At 34.9% G+C, this 23712-nt stretch overlaps 3 protein-coding genes across 8 annotated transcripts in view; 2 read left to right on the top strand and 1 right to left on the bottom strand.

Annotated features, from left to right (window-relative positions):
* Positions 1-1090, top strand: part of LOC140773415 (probable small nuclear ribonucleoprotein G) — a 30985-nt gene extending 29895 nt beyond the window's left edge. For both annotated transcript variants that reach the window (XM_073115954.1, XM_073115955.1), the window contains exons 3-4: positions 396-517; positions 850-1090. In XM_073115954.1, coding sequence (XP_072972055.1) covers positions 396-517; positions 850-912 — 185 coding nt within the window. In that variant the 3' untranslated portion in view covers positions 913-1090. The remainder of the gene's footprint in view (positions 1-395; positions 518-849) is intronic.
* Positions 1091-2473: 1383 nt separating this feature from the next.
* On the bottom strand, positions 2474-6243 carry LOC140775109 (uncharacterized). The gene is made up of 5 exons (XM_073118370.1): positions 6124-6243; positions 5397-5660; positions 4377-4508; positions 3711-3827; positions 2474-2974 (listed from the first exon to the last, which is right to left on the bottom strand). The coding sequence occupies exons 2-5, from the start codon at positions 5658-5660 to the stop codon at positions 2630-2632; spliced, it is 858 nt and encodes a 285-aa protein (XP_072974471.1). The 5' UTR covers positions 6124-6243; the 3' UTR covers positions 2474-2629.
* Positions 6244-10292: 4049 nt separating this feature from the next.
* Positions 10293-23464, top strand: LOC140773068 (uncharacterized). Of its 5 annotated transcripts, none has more exons than XR_012106403.1 (11): positions 10296-10657; positions 12633-12676; positions 13095-13197; positions 14036-14180; positions 16113-16681; positions 19234-19573; positions 20100-20370; positions 20992-21084; positions 21644-22108; positions 22653-23078; positions 23183-23464. XR_012106403.1 is itself a non-coding variant. In XM_073115418.1 (11 exons), exons 4-11 carry the CDS (start codon positions 13152-13154, stop codon positions 23010-23012), a joined length of 2289 nt encoding a protein of 762 aa, XP_072971519.1. In that variant the 5' UTR covers positions 10518-10657; positions 12102-12167; positions 12633-12676; positions 13095-13151; the 3' UTR covers positions 23013-23253. The 5 variants fall into 5 exon arrangements, 4 of the variants coding, with proteins under 4 accessions (XP_072971521.1, XP_072971518.1, XP_072971519.1 ...); XM_073115418.1 differs by adding an exon at positions 12102-12167 and having other exon boundaries at positions 10518-10657; positions 22653-23253; XM_073115419.1 differs by adding an exon at positions 12102-12167 and having other exon boundaries at positions 10518-10657; positions 13095-13221; positions 22653-23253.
* Positions 23465-23712: the final 248 nt, after the last annotated feature.

The raw sequence follows: 23712 nt of genomic DNA, 5'->3' as shown, positions 1-23712 counted from the left end.
AAGTATAAATAAAATAGAAATTAGAGAAATGTGTTGTTGTGATATCATTACTTTTCCTGGAGAAAAATGCTTAATTTTCTTGCCTGGCCTGATCTCAAAATAAGTAAATAACCCTTTAAGTGTTGAGGATTTCTATAGGAATTTGAGATTAGTCTAGGTTTTGTTGGATGGTTTTCATTTTCATTCTTTTCAGGCAGAATTTATTTAGTTTTTCGATGATTTCAGCAAGATGAGCATGCTAGTAAATGGTTATTACTTTTCTTCCAATTGAAAAAGTAAATGATTCTCCAGAAACTTGAACTAATGCTTGTCTGGTCATTTAATTCTTCCTTATCCCTCTATTTCTCCATGGTGGAGTTTTATGCTAATATGGTTGCAACCAACTACCTTTGTAGTCAAGCTGAATGCGAACCGTGTTGTTGTTGGTACTCTTCGTGGGTTTGATCAATTTATGAACTTGGTGATTGACAATACTGTGGAGGTCAATGGCAACGAGAAGAACGACATTGGGATGGTGGTAGGTTTACTTTGGAAATTATCTTGATTAATTATGTGTGTGTAGTATCTTTTTATTATTTACTAGCTTTTATCATAGAAATGTTTATGAGGCTTGTTTAAGCCTCACTTTTTCAGTACTCTTTCTTTGGAGAAGAAAAAAGAATGCATTTTAGTAAATATGTCCAGACTTATAGAGCCTTTGGCAAGTCGTAAGCCAAATTCTCTTTTCTGAAGAAAAGGATATAAGGATTCACATGATTTCTTTTGCTCAAGTAGCTTTCTTCTGTTATTGGTTTCCTAGTTCTTTTTTCTTCGATTGTTATTGATTTTGTTCATTTAAATTTGTTGTAGGTTATCAGGGGTAATAGTGTGGTCATGATTGAAGCTCTGGAGCCAGTTGCAAGAACACAGTAGCTTCGGAATCATCCGAACCTTGCTTGCAGGACTAAATACTTGAAACGGGGAATATGTATAATTCTTTCCGATGGATCTAGTCTATGTGCTATCTTCTTTTTCTTTCTAATAACTTGTTACGATTTGGCTTAAATATTGCTCCTTGTTGAAAAGAGTGGTTTCATAGTTGTTTCTGGCATCTCGATTAGAAAATCTTGAATAGTTTGATACTTTGATGCATGGCTAGTTCCATCAAAGATTTACAGAAGTGTCAAGGTTGAAGGCATCTTTTGGGGGAAAGATTATCATAAATCTCAGAATAATTGATCTCTCTTAGCTTTTGACATTAGAAAATTAACTTATATTGTTTTGTAGGAAGTTGTCTAAGAAATCTCATATACTGTTGGCTAGGAAAAGTGTGTTGATTGCAGGGTTTGTAACGGTAGCATGATGCTGTAACCTGCATCAGTTGTCTGGCGTCCCTGCTAAATTGATTTTTAAGAAGATAGTAGGCAGTTGGCTTCCATTATTCTTCCAGCTTCTCTATAGTTTTTGAATCTCGTAGACCTTTCTATGGGTGCATTATCACTTATTTTCTTCTTCCAGAGTCTTTTTTTTTATTTTTTTATTTTTTTATTTTTTTAATCGATCAGAAACCCATAGATTATAGGTTAAATAAACAAGCTAGGTCATTCCTATATATAGGTCAAACAATCAACTAGCTCTTCTAAAAAAATCCGGTAAATATCAAGGGAAATTAAATCCATGATTTTCTTCATAAGTTAGTATGATTTAATCAGTTGTAGCTTATGGTTTTATGTCACCTTGTTTATTATTTTGTATTTATCGTTCTTTTTGTGGATATTTCATCACGTCTTCCTTTTATTTTCTTTTCTTTTTTAATTAAATATCATCACTCGTCTAGGTGCTCTCATGCACATCTCTCAACATTTGCCCATCGAGAGACAAAGTAGTTTTTTGCAAGTTACGGTCTTCAAGTAGGTTAAGATTGCTAGAAGTGGGTTTGTGTCGCACTTCAGGAGTAATTGGTCTCAAAAATATCACGTCGACTCGATGCTAAAAGAATATACTCCTCGTGTACACTACCACCATCGACCATCATCCATGGGGCTTAATTTTTTTACTATACCAATTTAAGTAGATAAAAACTTGAGGTGATTTGACAAAGATATTGGGCTAGCGAAACTGATCCACAAAGTGGGTTGCTATATTGGAATGTGATGATTTTTTTTTAATATAAGAGAAATGTCATGAAATTAAGATCGGCTAAGTACGAGCAGAAAAAGGAAAGTAGGCTCCATTTTCCTATTTTTTAACCATACCAAAATCTGAACATTTGACAACAAACCACTGTAAGCTTTTTAAGTATTTCTCCATGATAGAAGCTAAGTACACGAAGAAAAGCACACATTGCAACTAGATTGTAGTTACCATGGCAACAGGACTGAGCTCAGATATTCAGGGGGCTCATGTTGTAGAAGAATTCTCGATCTTAAATCCCAGAGGCGACAGTTTAACTGAGTCATTAAATTCCCACTTCTGTCAAAAAAGAAAAAAAAAATACCAACAACAAAATATTATATTCATCACTCCCATCGCCAGTTCTGTGTAGGATATTGTGTACAAACTTTATGCTCTGAGGAGATGATGTACATACATGTCCTTGAACAAAAGGAAATCAGGCTAAACTGGATGTAAATATAAGGTGATTCAATTGTCAAGAGTCTGGAACATTCAAATTCTGGAAAAGCTCAGGAAGATGCGCATTGGTGAGCTTGGTCCTTCGGCTGATCTCACGCCTCTTTTTCGGCTTGGGCTTAGGGGTGATCCCATGTACCTGGGCCATCGCCCGTCTCTTAGCAGTATTAGTTGCTGGTTTCATGCCATTTTTCTGTAAATCTTTCTCAATATCAACCATGTCCCGTGGAAGTTCAATCCCACGGAACAGATGCTTCAGGTCATCATCCACCTTAATCATCACTTTTGGATCATTGGGGTACACAATATCCTCTTGTGAGTCCATATTAGACAGCAACCAGACTTGACCTGCTGCCTTCAAAGCCTGCATACACAATCCTTCATTAAATGTCATTCATGAACTGGGATTAAACAGAAGAAACTAATGATGTCCTACCAAGTGGTAGAATTATGTAGATGAACTACTAACAGCCAATATTTATTGCAACAGCTTGGGAGACAAGATAATTAGGAAAAAAAGTCTCTCTGTTTGAACTAAAAGGTGACAAGAGAGATTCTCATGATTGGCTCTGACAGATTAGCTGGAAGATTTACTGCAAGTCTGCAACAATCTCTCCAGTAGCATTAGGCTTCTTTGAAAGATACTGTCATGATCACGTCAAATAATTATTGCAAGAATTAAGTGCAACAGGCTTCTACTTGTAATACCAAAGAAAAGAAAATTATAGAAAAGAAAGTCAACATGGCATCTGAGATATCACCAGAAAGGGTTCTAGCATGTGGATTCTATTTAAGAAAATTGTGTAGCATAGCATAGAATTAAGTACATCATTTTACTCTTTAATGCTATAATGTGTGCAAAATCTAGCGCAGTATGATTTCATCTTGATTCTCATTAGTAGAGCACTCTACAGATTATCAAAGATTCTACATACTTATATGTTCCACTGAATTCTCCTAGAACAGAGAGCAATTATTCATTTATCATATAGCCTTGCAACTCTCTTTTTCTTAAGGAATAAAAAGTTCACCATATGCTATAAGTTGCACACATTATAATCATATAAAAACAGGAAACGTGGCAGGAATTTAGAAGCAACCTGCAAATCCTCCAGAACAGATGGGTAAGCATCCTTGACATCCACAACAGGAAGGCCCTCTGGAAACTTCCTGACCAAAGAAAGCAATTGGTCTTTTCCCTTTAAATCGTGCTTGGACTGCAAAAGATCAAACCAAGTCAGTCTTTCAAACATTCAGAAGCACAAATGTACAACTGGAGTTTGTATGTGATGCCTTTGATGTAAATCTACGTGCATTCAGTAATTGAAATCCAAAATTAAAGAACCACGGAATTTAGTAGGGTCTTAATACAGCTACATTCCAGTATATGAGAATTTTATGCACCCAAGTTACTATTTGACGCTCAATTCAATTATGCTATTTAGTGAGACATGTTTTAGGTGGCCATAATGTATTTAATAATATAAAAGAACTTCTAAAAGCAAAAGTATTCATCTGTCAACTTTCAAGGCTTTCCCATTAAAATTTCCAAGTATTTCAAGGGGAAAGGTCATAAGATTAGCAAAACAAGGCTAATTGAGTGAACAGTTATTGCTGTTAAAGGCATATCAAAATTACAGTATATGAGGTCATCCAGAAGGACCATAACACTGGACCAGTGCTTCAACTAACCATTTGATGATATATCTAACGAGACAACTTACTCTCATATATGCATTACAGTTCTAGAATTAAAAGGTAATTACCTTGTAAGAAAATCGCCTCCCATCATAATGCACTTTGGGATTATTCCTCAGGCTGTCGAAGACAGCCTTATTACCACTTATATCTACATAGCATACTTCATTTATCTGTTCTGGTGTGTGAGCTAGCCGTGTCTGCCAAAATTTAAAGAATTAGCACACATCAAAACATATTCAGAATATAGTAGTCCTATTCCATAATAGAGCACAAGATTATAAAAAAGAATAACGTTTAAGTGTGTCGAACTGTAACTTTGATAGTAGGTTGTAGGTTGATGAATAGAGTAACAAATATTGCTAGTAAATTCAAAGAAGAAAATGTGCCTAAACCCATCTGAGACATCAAGACGGCATTAAAAAAATCATTGCCTTTTATTTTCAAAGCCATTTGGATGTCTAACCTGTGTTTCCAAGTAACATTCACCACAGGTATATATAAGGCATTAAGGATCTGAAGGTAAGAAGAAAAAAGCAGGAGAAATGTAGGAGGTTCACATCCCATGATGAAGAAAGTATCATATGTCCTAAGCATCAGATCATGTTAGGGCATGCAGGTTCCTAGTTCCTAAGATCCCAACTATTTACTCCATCTCTGGAGCTTCGATAAAGTAGGCTAAGGCTCCTATTCATGGTGGTTATATCTCATAGAAAAGAGTTGGGCATCCATCAGGCCCTAAAAGATATCTAAGAAATTCCATTCCTAGATTAAGAACAGTTTCTCATTCCATTTATCTAACCTAAGAACAGTTTTTCCTAGTTCTCCATTAGCAGATTATGAGCTTTGTCACAACTTCAAAAATCTTTCTATGATCAGAACACAGGTCATAGGGAACAACACTTTCTGGTGAACCTAACTCCTCAATCCACCAACCTAATGTAAAAATAGGATTTTCCAACCTAGCATGCTAAGAATTACTCACAAAAGCAAGTACAGTTCTATCAGAAAATATGATATTTGTATAAAAGGAGCGGATAATCCAACAACTAGTCATACTTAGGCTAGATTGCAGTGTTACATTATACCTCAAAGAGTATCTCAATAACACGTTTAATCTGTGCCCCAACGGGGGATTTCCTAATGGAATTGATGTGTTGTAGCCTTTCTGTGTCATTTGAAAATTTGACAGGCGTCTGCGCTTTTGTAGATGCAGAGGAACTGACTGCGTTAGGGGGTGCCTTCCGTGTATGAGGCTCTTTTGAAGACCCAGCTCGGGATATACTAGCAAGCGTCGACTGGCACTTCTCTTGTTGTTGCTTAAACCTATTGAGACTTTCCTGCAGTGCCATCTGGAAAAAAAATGCAAACAAGGTCAATATAAGGATTTGGTTCTATATCAACGTAATTGTATGATGTCCCAAAAATTCACTAAACAAATCAAAATTAGGTATGCAGCAATATTGAGCACAGAAAGAACAATTCAAACACAAAAAGGTCGGTTCTTTTCCTAACAACTGTGAGACAAATGTTGCTCCGAAAGCGATCAAAGATGCAGACAGAGGGGTTCAGAAACTTAGATCAGATCTCGTCGCATTGGAAGCTCTAAGAACCCAATTATGAGGATCCAAACACATCACATCTGATATCTAACCAATCCAATTCCAAGAGGGGAGGAAGAGCGGAAGACACATCCAACCAATAAATGGACCATAAGCCAGAAAGCAATTCAACGCTACCGAGAGAGAGAGAGAGAGAGAGAGAGAGAGAGAGAGAGAGAGGACGAATCATACAACGGAGAGAGATAGAAAGTACCCGTTTCGATTGCTACCGGTCGCCGGTAACGTCCGCCCCGGCCCAGGGCTCGTTCAGTCGTCGTCCGCGAAACGAGAGAGCAGAGGAAGAAAAGCTTCGAATCAACACGAGAGACCAGAGAACGAATTTGGTACCTTTAGGGTTAGTGCTGTAATATTTATAGGAAAAATTCGGAAAACAGTACAAATTTCGTGATTGGTCCAGTTTAACCATAGTGCTAGTTACCAAAATACCCTCCTGTCTCTCCCAAAGCTAACTCGGTTTAGTTGTGCATTAGTGTTTCTTATTTTCGAATTAACTTTTATTTATTCGTAAATAGCACTCAAGCATCATTTCCTATAAAGATATGCATAAATGTGCTCAAACAAGCATAACTTTAATCTATACGTATTTTTCTAACTCTCAAGAGTGGTGAGATAAAGTTATATCATTTTCTTATCACTATTTATTCATATGTAAGACATGAATAAATAGTTAAGCTGAATAGTCTTATTAACGAAGACAGTAATGGACTGACATAAATTTAAATTTTGAGGAAATTATAATTTATGACATGATTTAGCCAAATTTTAACTTACCTCCGTGTACTAAACCAAATTACAATTCTTAGTCAACTGTTAATTAAAACATAAATTGACTTAGAGGATGGTAAGAATGGTTGGGCCAATTTGGTTGTTTTATAAATTAGTTATGGTAGAAAATATTGGTAGTCAATAAATCATCGCTAGTTTTATATGAAAATATAATAGTTATGATAGTTTGATTTTAAAGTGCACGAGAGTAAGTTAAAATTAAGTTATATTATAGGATAAGTTTTAATTACCATTTAAACTCTATACTTAAATTAACTTATTAAATACCAATAGTCAAATCTCCCTTATTGGGTAGGATTATATAGATGTGGTTGTGGATATTTAGGAAGAGTGTCCTCTTGTAGTAATCTCCATCTCTCCATTGAACATGAATATGCAAGGGCAAGCACTATATGATTAAATTAATAATGTAAAATTAAATATGAGCTTTTAAGGATGCAGTTCGAGATTATTGCTTGGGATTCATTTAGCAGGACAGCGTGAGTAAGTGTAATTCTCATAAAAATCGTTATAGGTTTTGATATGGCTAATGTTGTTTTTTTGTAGATGTGGTAGAGGCTAGTGTTTTAGTTGTGTGTTAGCGGATGATTATTTTGATGGTATTACCATTGTTTATATTCTTGCATCAAAAAAGTGGATATCATAGCTATTTCTAATCGAGTACATTATATGATAATTTTCTTTCTAGACAGTTATTATTGATTTCTTCAATTGCGCATGCCAACACAGATTAAGTTGAACAATAATAATTATGGGCTAAGTTATGATATATTCGAGAAGTCTAGTTGTCATGGTTTGTCATTGGGGATTTCAACACCAAGCACACCGTAAGGAAAAAAAGCTTAACATGAGGTATTATGCATATTAGAGTTGAATGTATGTGCCTTTAGAAAAAAAATTTATTCCAATTGGTTTATAGATTTAGGTATTGCGGAGCAACAACCAGGAGATACCATCTCAGATTTTGATTCAACTTAGTCCTAAGATTGTTTCTTTCTTGCTTTGTCAGACACCTTAGCCAGAATGATTTTAAATTTCAATAAAGGCACACTCTTGGTGGTGCCAACCACAATGACTTGTCATTTTGTTTGGCATTTCTCAATTTGATGCCAGTGTTAATATACTGAAAGGCGTCTAAAGATAGAGGACTAATGATAAATTTTTTTCATATTTTTACCTTTCATATGGGCCGCTCCAAAGTTGTCTTGGTGTTGATGTCCTAAGAGATTTAAAGAATAAAATTTATCATACAAATGAGTAAATTTTAGCTAGAAGTCTAACTTCATAAGGTGTTGTTGCTTCGAATTTAGTGTTGTTTAATACTATGTATGTTAGACATGCTCACCTAAATCCGTAGTTTGCATCAAATGATAACAATGTTCCTATATTAAATGGGTTTTAGATGAGTTCTTAATTCAAGAATTTTTTTTTCCTCCTTGCTGCTACCATTTACATTAAAATTTAATAAAATCTCTTTCAATTGTGAATGATTTTTACACTTATTATCCCTTTTTGAATTGTATCAAAATTTTTGAGATTGCACGGTAATTTTTAAGAATAATGATGCAACTATTGTTGTTTCTCCTTTTTACTTACATTAGCCCTCCCTCCCATCTTATTAAAGTAGGAGGAGGCACACTCCCTCACAAGTCTTATATCTTTGGTTGAGATCAAGACAATGTTAGGGAGTCTTCTTGATAGAAAAATCTTATATAAGCCTGATAACGGAGATTTACCAGGCTCACTAGGATACCTTGGGTATTACACATCCATCTTGTGTTGATTTTTAGTAAGGTTCATTGCCTGTCTAGTAGGGACAAACTTATATTATTTTTAACCTAAAGGCAGCACCCAGATAGAGTATTTGATTTCTATCTTATTATTCTATGCAATATCTAGTATAAAATTATTTTCAAAAATCTTGTAAAGCAATTGGAGCCGTCGCTCCATACATTTGTTTGATTCGAGCAAATTGCTTTTGCTATTAGTAGAAATATTGATAACAATATTTGTATCTCACAAGAGCTTGCGCATTCGCTCACATCTACGAGAGTGGTCCCTTTATGACAATGTTAAAATTGGATTTAGAAAAAGACCTATAAGCGGCTAAATTGGGAGGCAATCATGTATACTCTATCTCATTATTTTTTCTCGAAAATGATGTGACTGGATCTTTGCTTGTATCTCATCTGTTAAATTCTTCTTCCTTATTTGGGAAGCCAACTAATTGGATCATCCATACCCATGGCATTAGGCAAGGGGATATATTATTCTCTTACATTTTTATTCTATACTCTTAAATCTTATCTAATCTTTTGAATTCAATGGCTACTCAAGGCCAACTTGTCGGTTTTGTTTTCCCTAGCAATCTCCCTAACATCGCTCATCAAAGACTTCCAATTCAAGTGATAGGATTCTTCAACACATTCTAGATCGATAATGCTCTTTGATCAATCAAAATTTCAATTTACATAAGCCATATGCCTATTTCCCTCTTACATATCTATTTCCTTCTTTCATTAGCTAATAGCACTGAGAGGAGTTTATGAGTCGTCGTATGATTCTTCTTTCAAAAAGCGAAAGTAATAAGTTTTGATAAAATCAAAACTGAATACAAATCATGTCTATTTCACTTATCAAAACACTAAAATTTTGTATAATCAGATTTGAGCACAAAGATTTGATTGATTGGGTTACGAGAAAGCTAGCCAATCGAAAAATAGATCACGTCACCTCTAATTATCTTATTGGCCAACCCTCATAAATGACACCCTCGTTGCATTTCCTAATTTTTGGTTTCATCCACATGAATTCCAGACTCCCCTCTTTACTAGAGTACTTAACTTTAGGTAAAAGAATCCTAAAAATAAGTATTATCTCATTACTAGGAGTTTGTGAAATAAGAGTAATATAGAATAAACTCTTATCCTCCACTCATGATATACCATACCACCCCGATGTTGGATGTTATATTCCCCCTTTTTAAAGATATGATTCACTCTTCTTCATAATTTTTATACATAATATGAGATCGAGTCGTAGGATAATTAAAAATGTGACTAACAAACTCTGTATCAATATCCGTAGGAATAGAAAAAAGAACATATAAGACAACTGCATTGAACTTGAAAAGATTTCCTTTTCTTGCTCACATAATTGTTATCCTCCTCTGCTGTTTTTTTTCTCTAAAATAATAATAAAATAGTCTCTAGAAAACTTATAATTAATCAAGTGATTCTCATTGTTTTCATGAAAAATCTAATAAATAACTAACAGAAGAAATATTTTAGAATTTTTTAATGATAACAAAATAATATGTTACTAAAAGTAAATAAGAAGATCTACACTAAAAATTTCTAGTTATAGTTATCCTCCACAAATTAACGGTCACAACTGGTTAGACCCGACTCAACCCATCTCTCGAGATAAAAACCACCGACAATTTTGAATCTCCTCTAGAAACCTCGTGCAACCATTGGGCATTGGCCCGATAAAGTTCTCCAAATATCCAATCCCCACTAACCTTACTATCCGAGGACCTTTCCGTCATTTAATATTCATCATCACCCGGGATCGTTTTAACTCGGGATACCAAACCTCTCTCGTCTCTTTCTCTGCCTCTCTCTAGGGTTTTATATCACCACAAACACCAGACGAGTCCAAAACCCTAATCCCTATCTCATCCGTTTTCTTCGATCACTTTGCTTTCGAGCTAGGGTTTTTGTCCGCAGCAATTATCGGTTCGATCAAGGCGGAAATGGTCTTGGGTTCTCGGACCAACGGCGGCGGCGGCGGTGCGCAGGCGATCTCGTTTCGCGTCCGGAAGACGATACAATCGATCAGAGAGATCGTCGGTGACCACTCCGAGGCTGACATCTACGCTGTGCTCAGGGAGTCCAATATGGACCCCAACGAGACCGCTCAGAGATTGCTCAACCAAGGTATACCTACTTGCTTTGTTTGGTGTAAGATTGCGTTGGATATTTCTTGCTTTTTTATTCTTGGTGGCTTTGGCTGCACTAGGCATGGAATATTTTTGCTCGGTGTAAGTGTTTGTGGTGTCATAGCGTCTTGTCATAAAGATTGAGTTTATTGCTTGCGGTATACGAGTGTACGAAGCGATGAACTTGTTGGCTTGGGTTTGTTCTGGGAATCAAAGTTCATATGAACCCTTAAATTGAAATCATTTGACAGACAATTTACCTTTATAAACGAACAACATTTTATTCACTTATGAATCTATCATTTAGAAGCAATTCATTTTCAAGAGATAAAGGCCCATTGGCATGTAATGCTATCTGTAGTGAAGTGTACACATGGAGAATGGAGATGAACCTTTGCAGCTAGAAAATTAGATAAGTGAACTTTGTTCATAGGTGCATGTTAATATGTATGGAACAGTATCTACATTAAAGCAGCTGGAAGTAATGTTATATCTTGTCCATAAATGAGACAATCATATTTTAGAAAGGGTTCTCTTGCATGTGTATCATTCTAAAATCTCTTATTTGCATGTATACCCCTCTAAATATTTGATTTTCTGCATAGATACCCCTTAAAATCCTTGTTTTTTTGCATGATTACTCCTCAAACATAATAAACCATTAAAAGTCATCAAGTTAACCGTCAAAGACAAAAAAACCTTTATTCTTATTTACATACATTTCTTTTAGTTAAGGATATGTATACATTTTTGTCTGCTAAGTTACTAAACTTTTTAACTTATAGGTGTCAAAAGTAACCTCAGGCATCCACATAAAAAACTATCAGTTTTAAAGTGTAATGGGAATATGAAATTTAAAAGGGTACACATGCAAATAAGAAACTGTTGAGGAGTGTACATGCAAAATCCTTTTAGAAATTTGGTAATTGAGCTAGATATGTTCTAAAAAACTAAAAGGGGGAAGGTCAAAGTTGCAAAACACAACCGGATGACCTTAACTACATCCGACGGATTTCAACATATATACATATAATTTTATTTTGTATTGAGGACATCAACAAGGAGAAGGAGCATGGAATTACTATAAGATTTTCCAATTGAAAGAAGTTAACTGGTTTGCCAAAAAAAAAAGTGAACTGGTTCTCTGTCAGCTTTATGCGTCATCAAGTAGTGCAACTTTCAGATAGGTATTGCTGACACGGTATCATTTATTTAATATCAAATGACTTGGATGATGATGGTTTTCTGGTGGATCTAGAGGCTTAGTGGATGAACTAGTTGATGCATTCCTCATAGTACTTCATTGACTAGTTGCTTGAGGTCATTCTTATAGGAAGTTTAGAAATTCTATAATGCTTATTTGTTTTTCAAAAGATAATGTTCAGTGCAGCTATACCGAGAAACAACATTAAATTATGAGGAAGCCCTTTTCTTTTTTGCAGGTCTGTGGAAGTTATCTCGTTAAAATTGTGAACATATGTCACATCATTGATCACCATAATTAGAAGGTTTTGGCTGCTATATCTCACTTTTTGATGCATCATTAGCATGGATCAAAAAATTTCATGAAGCTATTTATCTAAAGCTTGGAGAAACTGTTTTCTTATATATATGTTATTGCTTCTATCTTATCTATTTCTAATTTTTCTTCCTCATTTTTGGATAAAATAAAAAATACAAATATTTATTATCTGAAGGGCTTTTGGGGAATTCAGTCGTCATGCCATTAGATTTGTGGCTGACAATAGATGCTGTTACATGCATCCCTTCCAATGCCTAAGATCTGTTTGCAAGTTTCTTTTCTGTAATTGCGCAAGTGTTAAGATCTTGATTGTTTATCTCTATGTTTTAGATAAACATGTTTTTCAGCAAGCCTTTTTTCCCTTTTTAAAGTATATTAACTATCTTGTTGGGAAAGCTATCCTAATTTTTATGGCGATATTATAGTTAATAAAATTATGTATTTCCTGCAGATCCATTTCACGAGGTTAGAAGGAGAAGGGACAAGAAGAAGGAGGTATGACATGCATCATTGATTTGCTCTTAGAATTAGAACAGAGAGACCCTCTGATAAGAGGGTGTTGCTTTTTCTGAAGTGATTTGCTGTTTTTTCTTTTGATAACCCTGATCATTAGGAATGCATCAATTGAGAATTAGTCTTTATCTTCTTGTTAATTGTTACTTTGTTCTTGCTTTATTGAACTTGGTTGATGTGAATATCTATTAAGGAACTTTTTGATAATTGGAAAATAGTTCCTTTCATATTATCAAATTCTGTTTGTAGCAACCTCTATCTTTTTTCAGTTTTACATATCTGGAAGATTTCTTGTGTCACCATTTATTGCATATTTGCATGTCATCCTGTCATTTCAAGTGAATTATGATCATTCTATTAGGTACTTTTGATATTTGACATTATTTCTCATTGGTTTCAGAATGCCGGTTTCAACGGTTTCACTGATGTGAGGATTCGTAGAGAAAACAGGATCCATATGGCAAAACCTCAAATTCCATCAGATCAAAATGCTAGAAGAGGAGGTTTTTCTTGAACTGCAGTACCTGGTTATATGTGTTCCTGATTATCTTTTAGAATTGTCTCTTCATTCTATGGACGAACTTGTATCTCAAGTAAAGTATAGGGAACCTGTAAAATACACTTGCAGGATGTGCATCTGTTCTCTGCTCATGACCATGTATATCCTGCTAGATATTACATCCCTAGAAGGCTAGAACCTTATCCGGAATCTATGAATTACAAGGTTGATTTTTTTTTTATCTATATGATGGTGATATCCAATATCCATGATTAATAAATCTCCTTAAGTCACTCTCATGCTTGGTATATTTTTTATAACTTCATATAGGCATGATTTTATTTTTCTGGGTTTTATTCATGAACACAATCATGTTGAACTTCTGAACTGGATGCTCTTGGCATGCCAGGTTATGGGTTGTCGCTCATAGCTTAATTGATTATAATTTGGTTAATTTAATCAGATAAACTTGCATGCTCAAACCCCCTCTTCAACACTGTAAGGAGAAGTAGAAGATGGTATAGGAGAAAGTTGAATTTTTTTTATCATGCTTTACTTTGCTCTTTTTATTGTCCATTATTTCTGTTTAAAACATTTTTGCTTATTCTTGATGTCAATTTACTAATTGGATTGGTGGATTTTAGTGATCATAGTTTTCAAAATGTAATTATAGGTTGTATCTATGGTTCTTGTTGGTTTCTATTTTGTAATTAAAATTGACTTTTTCAGACATCAACCATTTAACAGTTTGTAATATTTAGTTTCCCTTGAATAACTGTCAATTTTAATTCTGTAATTTAGTTCTAGATATTCATGCAATGTATAATAGAGGAATAGTGCAGGAATTGTCCAAGAATTTCGCATTGTGAAGGACAACAGGATGAACCAAAAGGCTGATAAGGATATTGAATCTCAACCAGAATCAGTTACACTTCAAAATCATGCTTGTATCAAAGAGCAAATTATTTCTGATTGTTCTGATAAGAGGTAAATATATGCATACACACACGTACGTGTATGTGTGTGGGTGTGTGCGCGAGTGATACATATGTATGTACATATATTGTTCACTTGATATATCTTGGATTCTTAATTTTCTTGTATTTTTATTTTGGTTAGTCCCAGCGCTTTGGAATGGCATAAACTTTGTGTTATTTTTTTGTTAATTTTATAGGTGAAGATACACTGTTAGCTTGATTTATGCTCACATTGGATATTGTATATTGTATATTTGGATCCTTCTGTATTGTGGATTTTGTCTTCTTTGATTATATCTTTGCCTACTGCAAGCCTCATCCTGCTAAGGAAATTGAAAAAAAGAAGAAAACATCATGTGCCTTATAGGATCATTTATGTCAATTAGAAAATATGGTAACCCTCCTGAAATCTTCTGCATATTTTAGATTGTTAGATTTGTTTGATTTTTGTTCTGTCACATGGAGTTCTGATTTCTATGTACACAATATTCTAGAAGTTTATCTTTCTGCTATACCGATGAGTAAAATATGCCCTCCTCTCGTTGTACACGACGATGAGTGGGTTTCAGGCTCTTTAATCAACATTTGGTCTAATTTGCTATATAAATGCGTCACTGTGATAAGATTAAAGATATTGATACAAAAATGAGGAAATTTGGAATAGGTGCTTTTCATATTTGACATCTCTCTTGTAGAAACTAAGTTGGCTATATGCCTATGCCATTGCAGGAAAAGGGAAGTATCTTATGCGTACTATTTACTATTTAACGCAATACCTATTTCTAAAAATAAACTATTAAGCCAGGTAATTCTAAGATAATATGTTGTATTAGAGGATTCTTAGACGACTTTCTAATTTCTTTTGAGTGTTGACCGTAGCTTGGATAATTGTAATTCTTGGACTCCATGATAACAAAATAATGTTAACCCTGAAAGATAGCAGAACATAATAGCATGGACTGTATGTGTGATGCACAGTTTGTCTTGCTTGCCTACATATATAGTGGTTGAGCAAATTGCGTGCGACCTTATTAAGGCCCAATAACTTCTCAATTTTGCCAAGATTCTTGTGTAGGAGTGTTCCTTGATTGAGTTTTGTGTTTCTCTTTCCTCTTCTTACAATTAGTTAACTACATCAGCATCTTCACTGCCTCATGTCATTCTCTTATGTGAAGTTCTGCTCCACTAGGATACTTGAGCTCCTGCTGCTGTCATGTATAGGACGAAATCCTACTTGCTTAATTAGTTTCATGTTGTTTATGGCCCCTTCTGTATGACTTCTCTTTGATGATTTTTTTAGCATGAAAATTCATGAATTATGGATTTTCGAAATTTAGTACAATATTTTGAAACTTAAGACAAATTCCTACTTGTCTAAGTACTTCCAGTTATTTCTGGGCCCTTCTGCAGGACTTCTCTTTGATGATTGTTTTTGACCAGGAAAATTCATGACTTATGGAATCCCAAAACTTAGGACTGTACTATACTACCATATCTTTATTTTAAAATTTAATATTCCTTATTTTTAAACCTCTGGAGAATGCCTTTGATTTTTTATTCTTTGATCAATTAAGGCCTTTACCTAAAATCATTAATTTATCTAAGATTCAGTTCCAGCTTACTTTTCATCATGCAACCTGTATTTTGCTGTTACATGATCTCTATGATATGGTTGAATGTTTTGCATTTTTGTTGTATTTCCTAGTTTATGTTTACACGTATTCTTGCTTGCAATGATCTTTCAGAGATAGATGTTTCTTTTTCTTTTACAGTAGCATCTTAAGTGGTCACATGTGTGTTTTCTTCCTAAAGTTTAGAGAATTTATTTGCAAATTTCAGTATGAGCAGCATATCGTTTTTGCTCTTGAGATTTCCATGTAACTTAATACACTATTTATTGAACATTTTTATTTATCTATGTTTATTTAATACTTTTCTGCAGTTCTATTGGAAAGGTAATTGATCAAAAACACTCAGTTGCCAAAAATGCTGAGACACAAATGGCAACTCAAGTTTTAAATGGCACGAGTGATTCATCTTTAAACCACTCCAAGGATATCAAGTCCTATGGTGAGCATAGGCCACTAGTACCAGAAGGGACACGCTGGAGAGTATCAAGTCCGAATAAATTGGAACAAAAAGGAGTTCAGACTAAAGTGCTTTCTACTACATCTTTGTCAAGCGACTCTATGGTTGGACTGTGCGCTTCTTCATCAGATCCAGTCCATGTTCCGTCTCCTGATAGATCAGCTGGCACTATAGGAGCTATACGGCGCGAAGTTGGAGTAGTTGGTGTGCGGAAACAGTCTTCTGACCGTTCTTCAGCAGGTACATCCACATCAAACAGTTTCTCAATTTCAGTAATTGCAAAGGAAAATGCACCCTCAGCAGAGCACCCTGCCCCATCAAAAAACAGCCGCAATTCTCAGTCTCTGCCATCAAATAACAGATTATATTCGTCCAGTCAATATAATGTTAAACTACACCAGCAATATCTCGGTCATCAGAAAGGTAAATATTTCCATGCTATTTTGTATCATATCTGAAGAGATTTTGGGATATGAATTTGTGTGGTCTGTAACTCTATATAATACATATTGTTTATGCTAAAACATAAATACTTACTATTAGAAATATTGAAATATCATATTAACATCTGTCTCTCTGGGGAACTCTACGTATCTGTCACATTATGTTTATTAACCTATACATCTGTGAAACACACTTCACTTTTCTGCCAGATATCTGGTTTGCTTAACCTTGGGTTTCAATAATACAAGAAATTTCCATCCAAATGGCAATTCATACTGCATGCTGTTGGAGGAATAGCTATTTTTCATACTGAATACTGGTTATTGTGTTTGCAATTAATGTTAACTTGCTGAATTTTGGAACAGGGTTGCTGCACTGTAGCATCAGGAAACAAACATTACTTTCATAAATTCTAGTGGGTTGAGTAATGATTTGAAACCTTACTGAATCTTCTTATGAAATCAAATGAATAATGGTTTGGTTTGGTTTCTGATAGATATGAGCAGGGGTCCTTTTAGGATAAATTTATACTTGATTGGTGTCAGATGCTTTCCTTGAATAGTTGAGTTGGAGGTTTTTTTTACAAAAAAAAAAGAAGTTTTCTTGGTGTTTCGTACTTCAAAAGATGTTGTCATTTACTTGGTAAGTGTTAACTAAGTTGGTTCATACTAATAGCTTTTGTTCTTTTGCCAAATCAATTGCTGATACTTCGAGATGTTTGTTGTTTCTTTTGCTTTTTAATTGATTATGGCTTGACCTGCATCATGCATGAAATAACTTTAAGTGAAAGTAAGTTGAAAATGTTTCCTTAAATATTGCCTTAATATGCTTGTCTCCTAGGTTGAGACTGTTGAGCCAAATAGGCAAGACATGGATATGTATTGTAAGTTCTGTTGATAATTTAGATCGCTTGAGGTTACAAATGCTTTTGAGCAGGTGAAACTTAGTAAGGTTGGATATGGTGGATTTTGAAAGAGCATTTTTTAATTATATTAATTTTGAAAATAAATCATGGAGTTATGGCCAATAATAGAGAAATCAATAGAGAGATAACTACGTGCGTTATGTAAATAAGGTTGTGCCAAAGTTCAATTGTAAGTCTCTTCAATGTTATAGATGAAAAACTATGGTTACATTCAATGTGAAATCCCATGGCATATGCTAACATTGTTTTATTTGATCGATCTAAAGTAAGGTTGATTATTGAACTAGAAGTTTGTGAAAGAATCTTAGAATAATCCCATGGCGTATGCTAACATTGTTTTATTTGATCGATCTAAGGTAAGGTTGATTATTGAACTAGAAGTTTGTGAAAGAATCTTAGAATCTAAATGCTGTATGGTAAGGTGGACTATGATTGATTATGTGGAATGCAATTTTAGTTGAACTTAAAATTATGTTTAACTCACCAATCGTTCTAAACTTAAGCTGCTAAAGAATGGTTTTTATATTCTGATACTCTCCATCACTTTTGACTTCGAGATATTTTGAGAGATCTAAATAGGTGAGCTTAAATTTAAATAGGTGGACATTTTATTTAAACAAGCAGCAGTCTGTCAGGATTCGAACTCTGAACCTTTATTATGATATTATGTTAATTTACTAATTACTCTGAAAGTTTAAATTTTTAGAAAATAATGGTTTCTATATTTTTTTTATTGTAACAAATTGATAGTAGTTTGTTTGTTACTTTGGAATCTGGTTTTTGAATTTATAGTTCAACAAAAAGGTAAAATTGAGGAGGACATGATGGTTAGATTAGAGAATAATGGTTAAATTGGTTATGTATGCAATTTGTTGTTAATAGCAAAATTTTGTAGAACCTTTAAAAGATCAAACATTTTTCATGGAATAGGTTGTTAGGGTATTAGGAAATAATATATGCAGAAGTTGAGTGTCATTGATATGAGAAATTTGAGAAGGATGACTGGGGTTACTAGGAAGGTTCGAAAGAAATGATTGCATTTGATATTAGCTAGGAAGTAGGGATAATATTCCTAGAGAAGTTATGTGAGAATCAAGTGAGATTGTTAGGACATGTTCCATCAAGACCACATGGTGCACTGTTATGGAGTAGTGATTATATGTATCCATAGTTCCTTAAAAGGGAGGGGAAGACTGAAAGTGACTTGTGAAAATGTTGTAAGAAAAGCACATCATACTTGATTTGACAGTTGCCCTAAATAGAGTTAAACGGATGAAAATGATCCATTTATACAACCTCCATTCTTTGGGACTATGGTTTGGTTTGTTGTTATTGTGCTATTGTTGCCGTATATGTTATTGGTTTTGTTGGTGGCATCTTTCCCAATCATTAAAATTTTCTATTACATGCAGCACTTATACTCCCTATCTATAGTTTATGAAGGAATGAAATCAATGAATACATGGATAGCTAATGCTACGGTATAACTGGAAGTGTAGAAGTTTTGGTGGTTAGGACATCCTAGTTATGCTTCTTTGTACATCTTGTGGTTTCAATGTTATAATTGGTGCTTTTTTTAAAGGCAATAACTTGTATGGTTATGTAGCTGGACAGCCCACCATGGAATGGAAACCAAAACCAAGCCAAAACCCCAGCAATGGCAACCGTGGTGTCTCTGAAATGGCTCGAAGTCCTCCAGTTAGTGTTGACATTTCTGTAGGCTCAAATCAAGTGGAAGTGACAGATGTTTTTGAGAAGCTTTCACAAGTTAATATTCGTGACCAGGAGCATGTCATCATACCTAAACATCTCTTAGTGCCAGAGTCTGAGCGAGCTCATCTGATCTTTGGTACTTTTGAAGCTGGTCTTGTTTCCGTGAAGGCTGTCTCTTCTAATATGCAAGCAGTTGGAAGTCTGAAAGAGCCAAATGATCATTGTTCTCTGAGGTTTCCTTTTTTTTTTTTTCTTTCTTCTTTTATAACTATTCAAATCTTACTTCAGACAATGCAATATGGTTTACAGCGAAACTTTTTCTTCAAAATGAACACTGTAGATAATTCGTGTACTTCAATTCTTGATTTGATGATTTACTTTAATGTGTTGTCATTTAGTTTCATAACTCTTTCTTAAACTTGCCCCATTCTCAGACTAGGAGGCTATTCGAGTAGGCAGTTCTGAGTTCAAATCCTGCTATGTCTACTTTGTCATCTAAAATATAAAATCTCTATTCATTTGATTCAAAGCCATTTCTTTGGTCTCTTAAAATTTCTCAAGCCTAGAAGTGATGGGGAGCGTTGAAATATAAAAGATTAAAACTACCATTTTACAATAGCTTAAACTTCTAGAGTAATTTGCAAGCTAATAATTGTGTATAGGATTAAAAGCTATTCTTTTTTATTCTTATGCTGATACACCCCAGGAGAAAGCTGATTTATCTTAAAGGAGTTACTTATGGATAACTTTGTTTTGCAGCACATCTGTATCAGCATCTGTGGGTTGCAGTGAACAGGTCTCTGCTTCAGACCAGACAGATCCAATGGATTCTCAAGTGAGAACTAGTCGATCAGATTCTCCTGCATCAAATGCTGAATTGGTGCAGCCGTTATCTGAAAATAAGGAGAGTTTGCATCCTGAAGAAGTAAGCAACTACCAACAGATTGTTATGGTATCAAACCAGGCATCTGCTTATAGATTGCCTGACACACAACTTCTTCAAGACAGCCCAAGCCTAGAAAGCTTCAAAGTGAGTCAGCTATTCCTTATATGCAATATGCATAACAGGTCCTATCATATCGAAATTGTAGTTGTAGCAAAATAAGAAATCTATGTTGGCTAAATTTCTAGTGCAGGTATATGTTACTTGAGTCTGACAGAATCTTCTAAATTCCATCCTCAGGAATTTGTACTTATTCTGTAATCTATTTCAAGGTTTTAAAGGACTATAGGTTTAGTCGGGCGGACAAGGGATCGTGTAGTGCCTAGGCGGGCACTCAAAATTCAAGACGGTTAACAAATTAACAAATAAAAGAAATAATCAAATAATAATTAGAAAAGAAGTTAAAATCAATACCTAAAATCTAAATAATATACTAATGTATTCTTGTTAAGAACTATGTAAGCTATTTGAATCCACTAATTGACAACATGTACAATAATATTGAATTTCAAAGTCAATTTTCATATCAAAATATAACATGAGATGCTAAGACAGGTCACTTAGGCGGGACCTAAGCATAGCCTAATTATATTCCATCTAAGGCTGGAGCCTAGGTGTTAAGACAGGAGTTTTTTAAAACAAATAAATTTTATTTAGAGAACAATGCCATAAATTTATAGTTGAAACTAACTTGATACATTGAGGCAGGCATATAGCCCACATACAAGGTACGGCATGTCATTTCTCCATACAGGGGTTGAAGATAATGTGAGAGACCAGGATCTAGCATTAGCTTCTGAGGTAACTTCACTCTCTGATTTACTTGTTTATTGGATACTTATGTAGATGTCATTGTTTAGCCTAGGTGCTGCTGACAGTATGACCAAAATCAATTTATTTTGTTATCAACATAGAAAGATTCTTTACCTATTTGGATCTCAATGGATTTGTATTGTCCTTTCCTGTGTAGATTTTAAATTTTGTCCTTCATTAAATTTCTTCAATATATATATAGACATATATTTAGCATGTGACCTCTGAACCATCCTTCTTACCTCTTGAGATTAGTTCTCAACTTTGCAGGACACTAGGATAACATAGAAACCAAGCTGTGCTTTTTATAATGTTATATATATATATATATATATATATATATATATAGTAGTATTCATTCCCCCTTTAGAATTCCTAACTTTTCTTTTGCTGAGATTGTTGAATTACGCATGCGATATGGAGATAATTCCTTTTTATAATTTTACTATCTTATTCGCATTTCTGGGTTGGATCATTGATTTTCTCAGATCATAAATTACAAAATCAATCCACAGTTCCGTAACCATCTTGTTCAAATATCTGTCAGGCCATGAGCTCACTACCAACAAATGGAATTCACTTGTCAAACACTATGGAATTGCAGCAACAACAGTCAGTCCAGCAGCAGCAACAACCAGTAGCACAGATGTACCCACAGGTCCACATGGCACAATTCCCAAATTTCATGCAATACCGCCATATCTTCTCTCCGGTATATATTCCACCTGTGGCAATGCAAAACTATTCAAGCAATGCTGCATACCCTCAAACTCCAAATGGGAGCAATTATTTACTGATGCCAGGTGGAAGCACACCCTTAAACACGGGGAGCATGAAGTATGCAACATCTTCATACAAGCCAGTCCCTGCTGCCAGCACCATCGGATTCGGTAATTACTCCAATCCCACTGGGTATCCCATTAGTTCGGGCACAGGTAGGAGCACTACAGGTCTTGAAGATGCCAATGGATTCAAATATAAAGACAGCAGCTTTTACATTCCAAATCCACAGGTACATAGCCTTCCATAATTATTGCTTTGGCAACGTAATAAGTGGACAAACAAATGATAGCAACGATATGATAAATTACCTATGTTAACCAACAGGTAGGTTGTGCAATAATGTCAGGAAACAGTTACACCAGACAATAGAAAGTTAGTATCATCCAACATGATGGAAAAATGAACGGTTGCACTTTTATACAGACTACGGAAGGGTTAAGTGCTTAAGTTGAAAGTACAAAGAGATTTTGTACGATTATGTTAAACCACAGGAGACTTAAATACAATTTTTCTAAAACAAAAACAAAAAAGATTAATCAATGATATAAACATTTCTTATTTATCCAAGTCTAGTATAGTTTTCAGCAGATAAGGCATATCTCTAATTTTAAAATCTATATAGTTTAGAAACAATTAAGCCAAAGAGACGAAAAAAATCTGTAAAAAGGTTAAAAGTAGGCTTATGTCTGTTTGATTACAAGTATAGGTACAAATTTTCTTGATACAAACCGGTGTTTATCTAGAGTTATGAACATGCCTTACCATTTTGATAGGCGGAGGCTTCAGATATTTGGATTCAAACACCAAGAGAGCTTCCAAGTATGCAGCCTGCTCCATTTTATAACTTACCTGCACAAGCAGGAGCCCATGCAGCATATGTACCAACCCATCAAGGCCATGCCTCATTCGACGCAGCTGGACAGGCTCCTCATGTACAATACCCTGGCATGTATCATTCAGCGCAACCAGCCCAGATGACCTCAATTCCAAGCCCACACCATTTGATCCATCAACCGGTCCCACCCGGTTTAGGTGGTAATGTAGGTCTTGGGGTGGTGGCTACTCCTGGAGCTCAGATCGGAGCCTTTCAGCGAAACCAGCTCAATCATCTTGGTTGGACAGCGAACTTTTAAATCACCCCTTGTGCTACAAAGGAAATAGCTCCACGAAATGTTACATTCCTTCAGTTGTAATGCAAGGTACTCCTTGATATGGCATGATGCTATTTAAAGGAAGTCAATCTCCTTCCTTCATAATCATGAGAGTAGTTTCAATCTGACTTGGATCTTTCAACCATTGCTAGGTCTAGGTATGGCTATACATGGTGGTTACATCATTTCAGGTCCCGAAATATACATATCCTGAAGTTCAATATGCTTGATACGCCCTATTAGTTCTTGCAAATAATTTCCTTAGCTAAGATGAGAATTTTCAACTAGTGATGTGTAATTCCTAATCATATCTAATCTAGGCAAGATTGTGTGATAGTAAACGGCCTCCTCGTAAATAAGGTCACAGTTGAACTTTGGTGTACAATTTGTATCATTCTCGAATTTTGATGATATCTGGAGTAGTTTCCCTAGTATATAGTATGGTTTCTTCAGTGTAGCTCTTGTTGCTAAGAAGTATGCATGGCTACAGGTAGAGTGTAGGACTATTAACTTGTCAATAAAAGTCCTTTTACAGCAGCCAGTGTTTAGAACCAACTTCTTTTGTCAGACGAGCTTTAGTAATATAATAAATTCGGTTTATTACCTCAACGGAACGCATTCAACTTCCGTTTTCATAATTTTGTACAAGCGTCTTAGGTTCCATTTGGTTCTGAAGTTAACA

This window comes from Typha angustifolia, chromosome 13 (genome assembly GCF_048772165.1).
Source record: "Typha angustifolia cultivar Huaian chromosome 13, ASM4877216v1, whole genome shotgun sequence".
In the NCBI taxonomy this organism is placed as follows: domain Eukaryota; kingdom Viridiplantae; phylum Streptophyta; class Magnoliopsida; order Poales; family Typhaceae; genus Typha; species Typha angustifolia.
The sequence above is the reverse complement of the archived record's forward strand: the minus strand, read 5'-3'. Positions and strand labels throughout refer to the sequence as shown.

Bases quoted from the DNA above. Each gene is read 5' to 3' on its own strand.
- LOC140775109 (XM_073118370.1), bottom strand. From the start codon at position 5,660: ATGGCACTGCAGGAAAGTCTCAATAGGTTTAAGCAACAACAAGAGAAG. The intron at 4,509-5,396 runs GTATAATGTAAC...AAATTTTGGCAG, and splicing joins TTATTGAGATACTCTTTGAG to ACACGGCTAGCTCACACACC. The intron at 3,828-4,376 runs GTAATTACCTTT...GATCTTTTGCAG, and splicing joins GGAGGCGATTTTCTTACAAG to TCCAAGCACGATTTAAAGGG.
- LOC140773068 (XM_073115417.1), top strand. From the start codon at position 10,474: ATGGTCTTGGGTTCTCGGACCAACGGCGGCGGCGGCGGTGCGCAGGCG. The intron at 10,658-12,632 runs GTATACCTACTT...TATTTCCTGCAG, and splicing joins TCAGAGATTGCTCAACCAAG to ATCCATTTCACGAGGTTAGA. The intron at 22,109-22,652 runs GTACATAGCCTT...CCATTTTGATAG, and splicing joins TTTACATTCCAAATCCACAG to GCGGAGGCTTCAGATATTTG.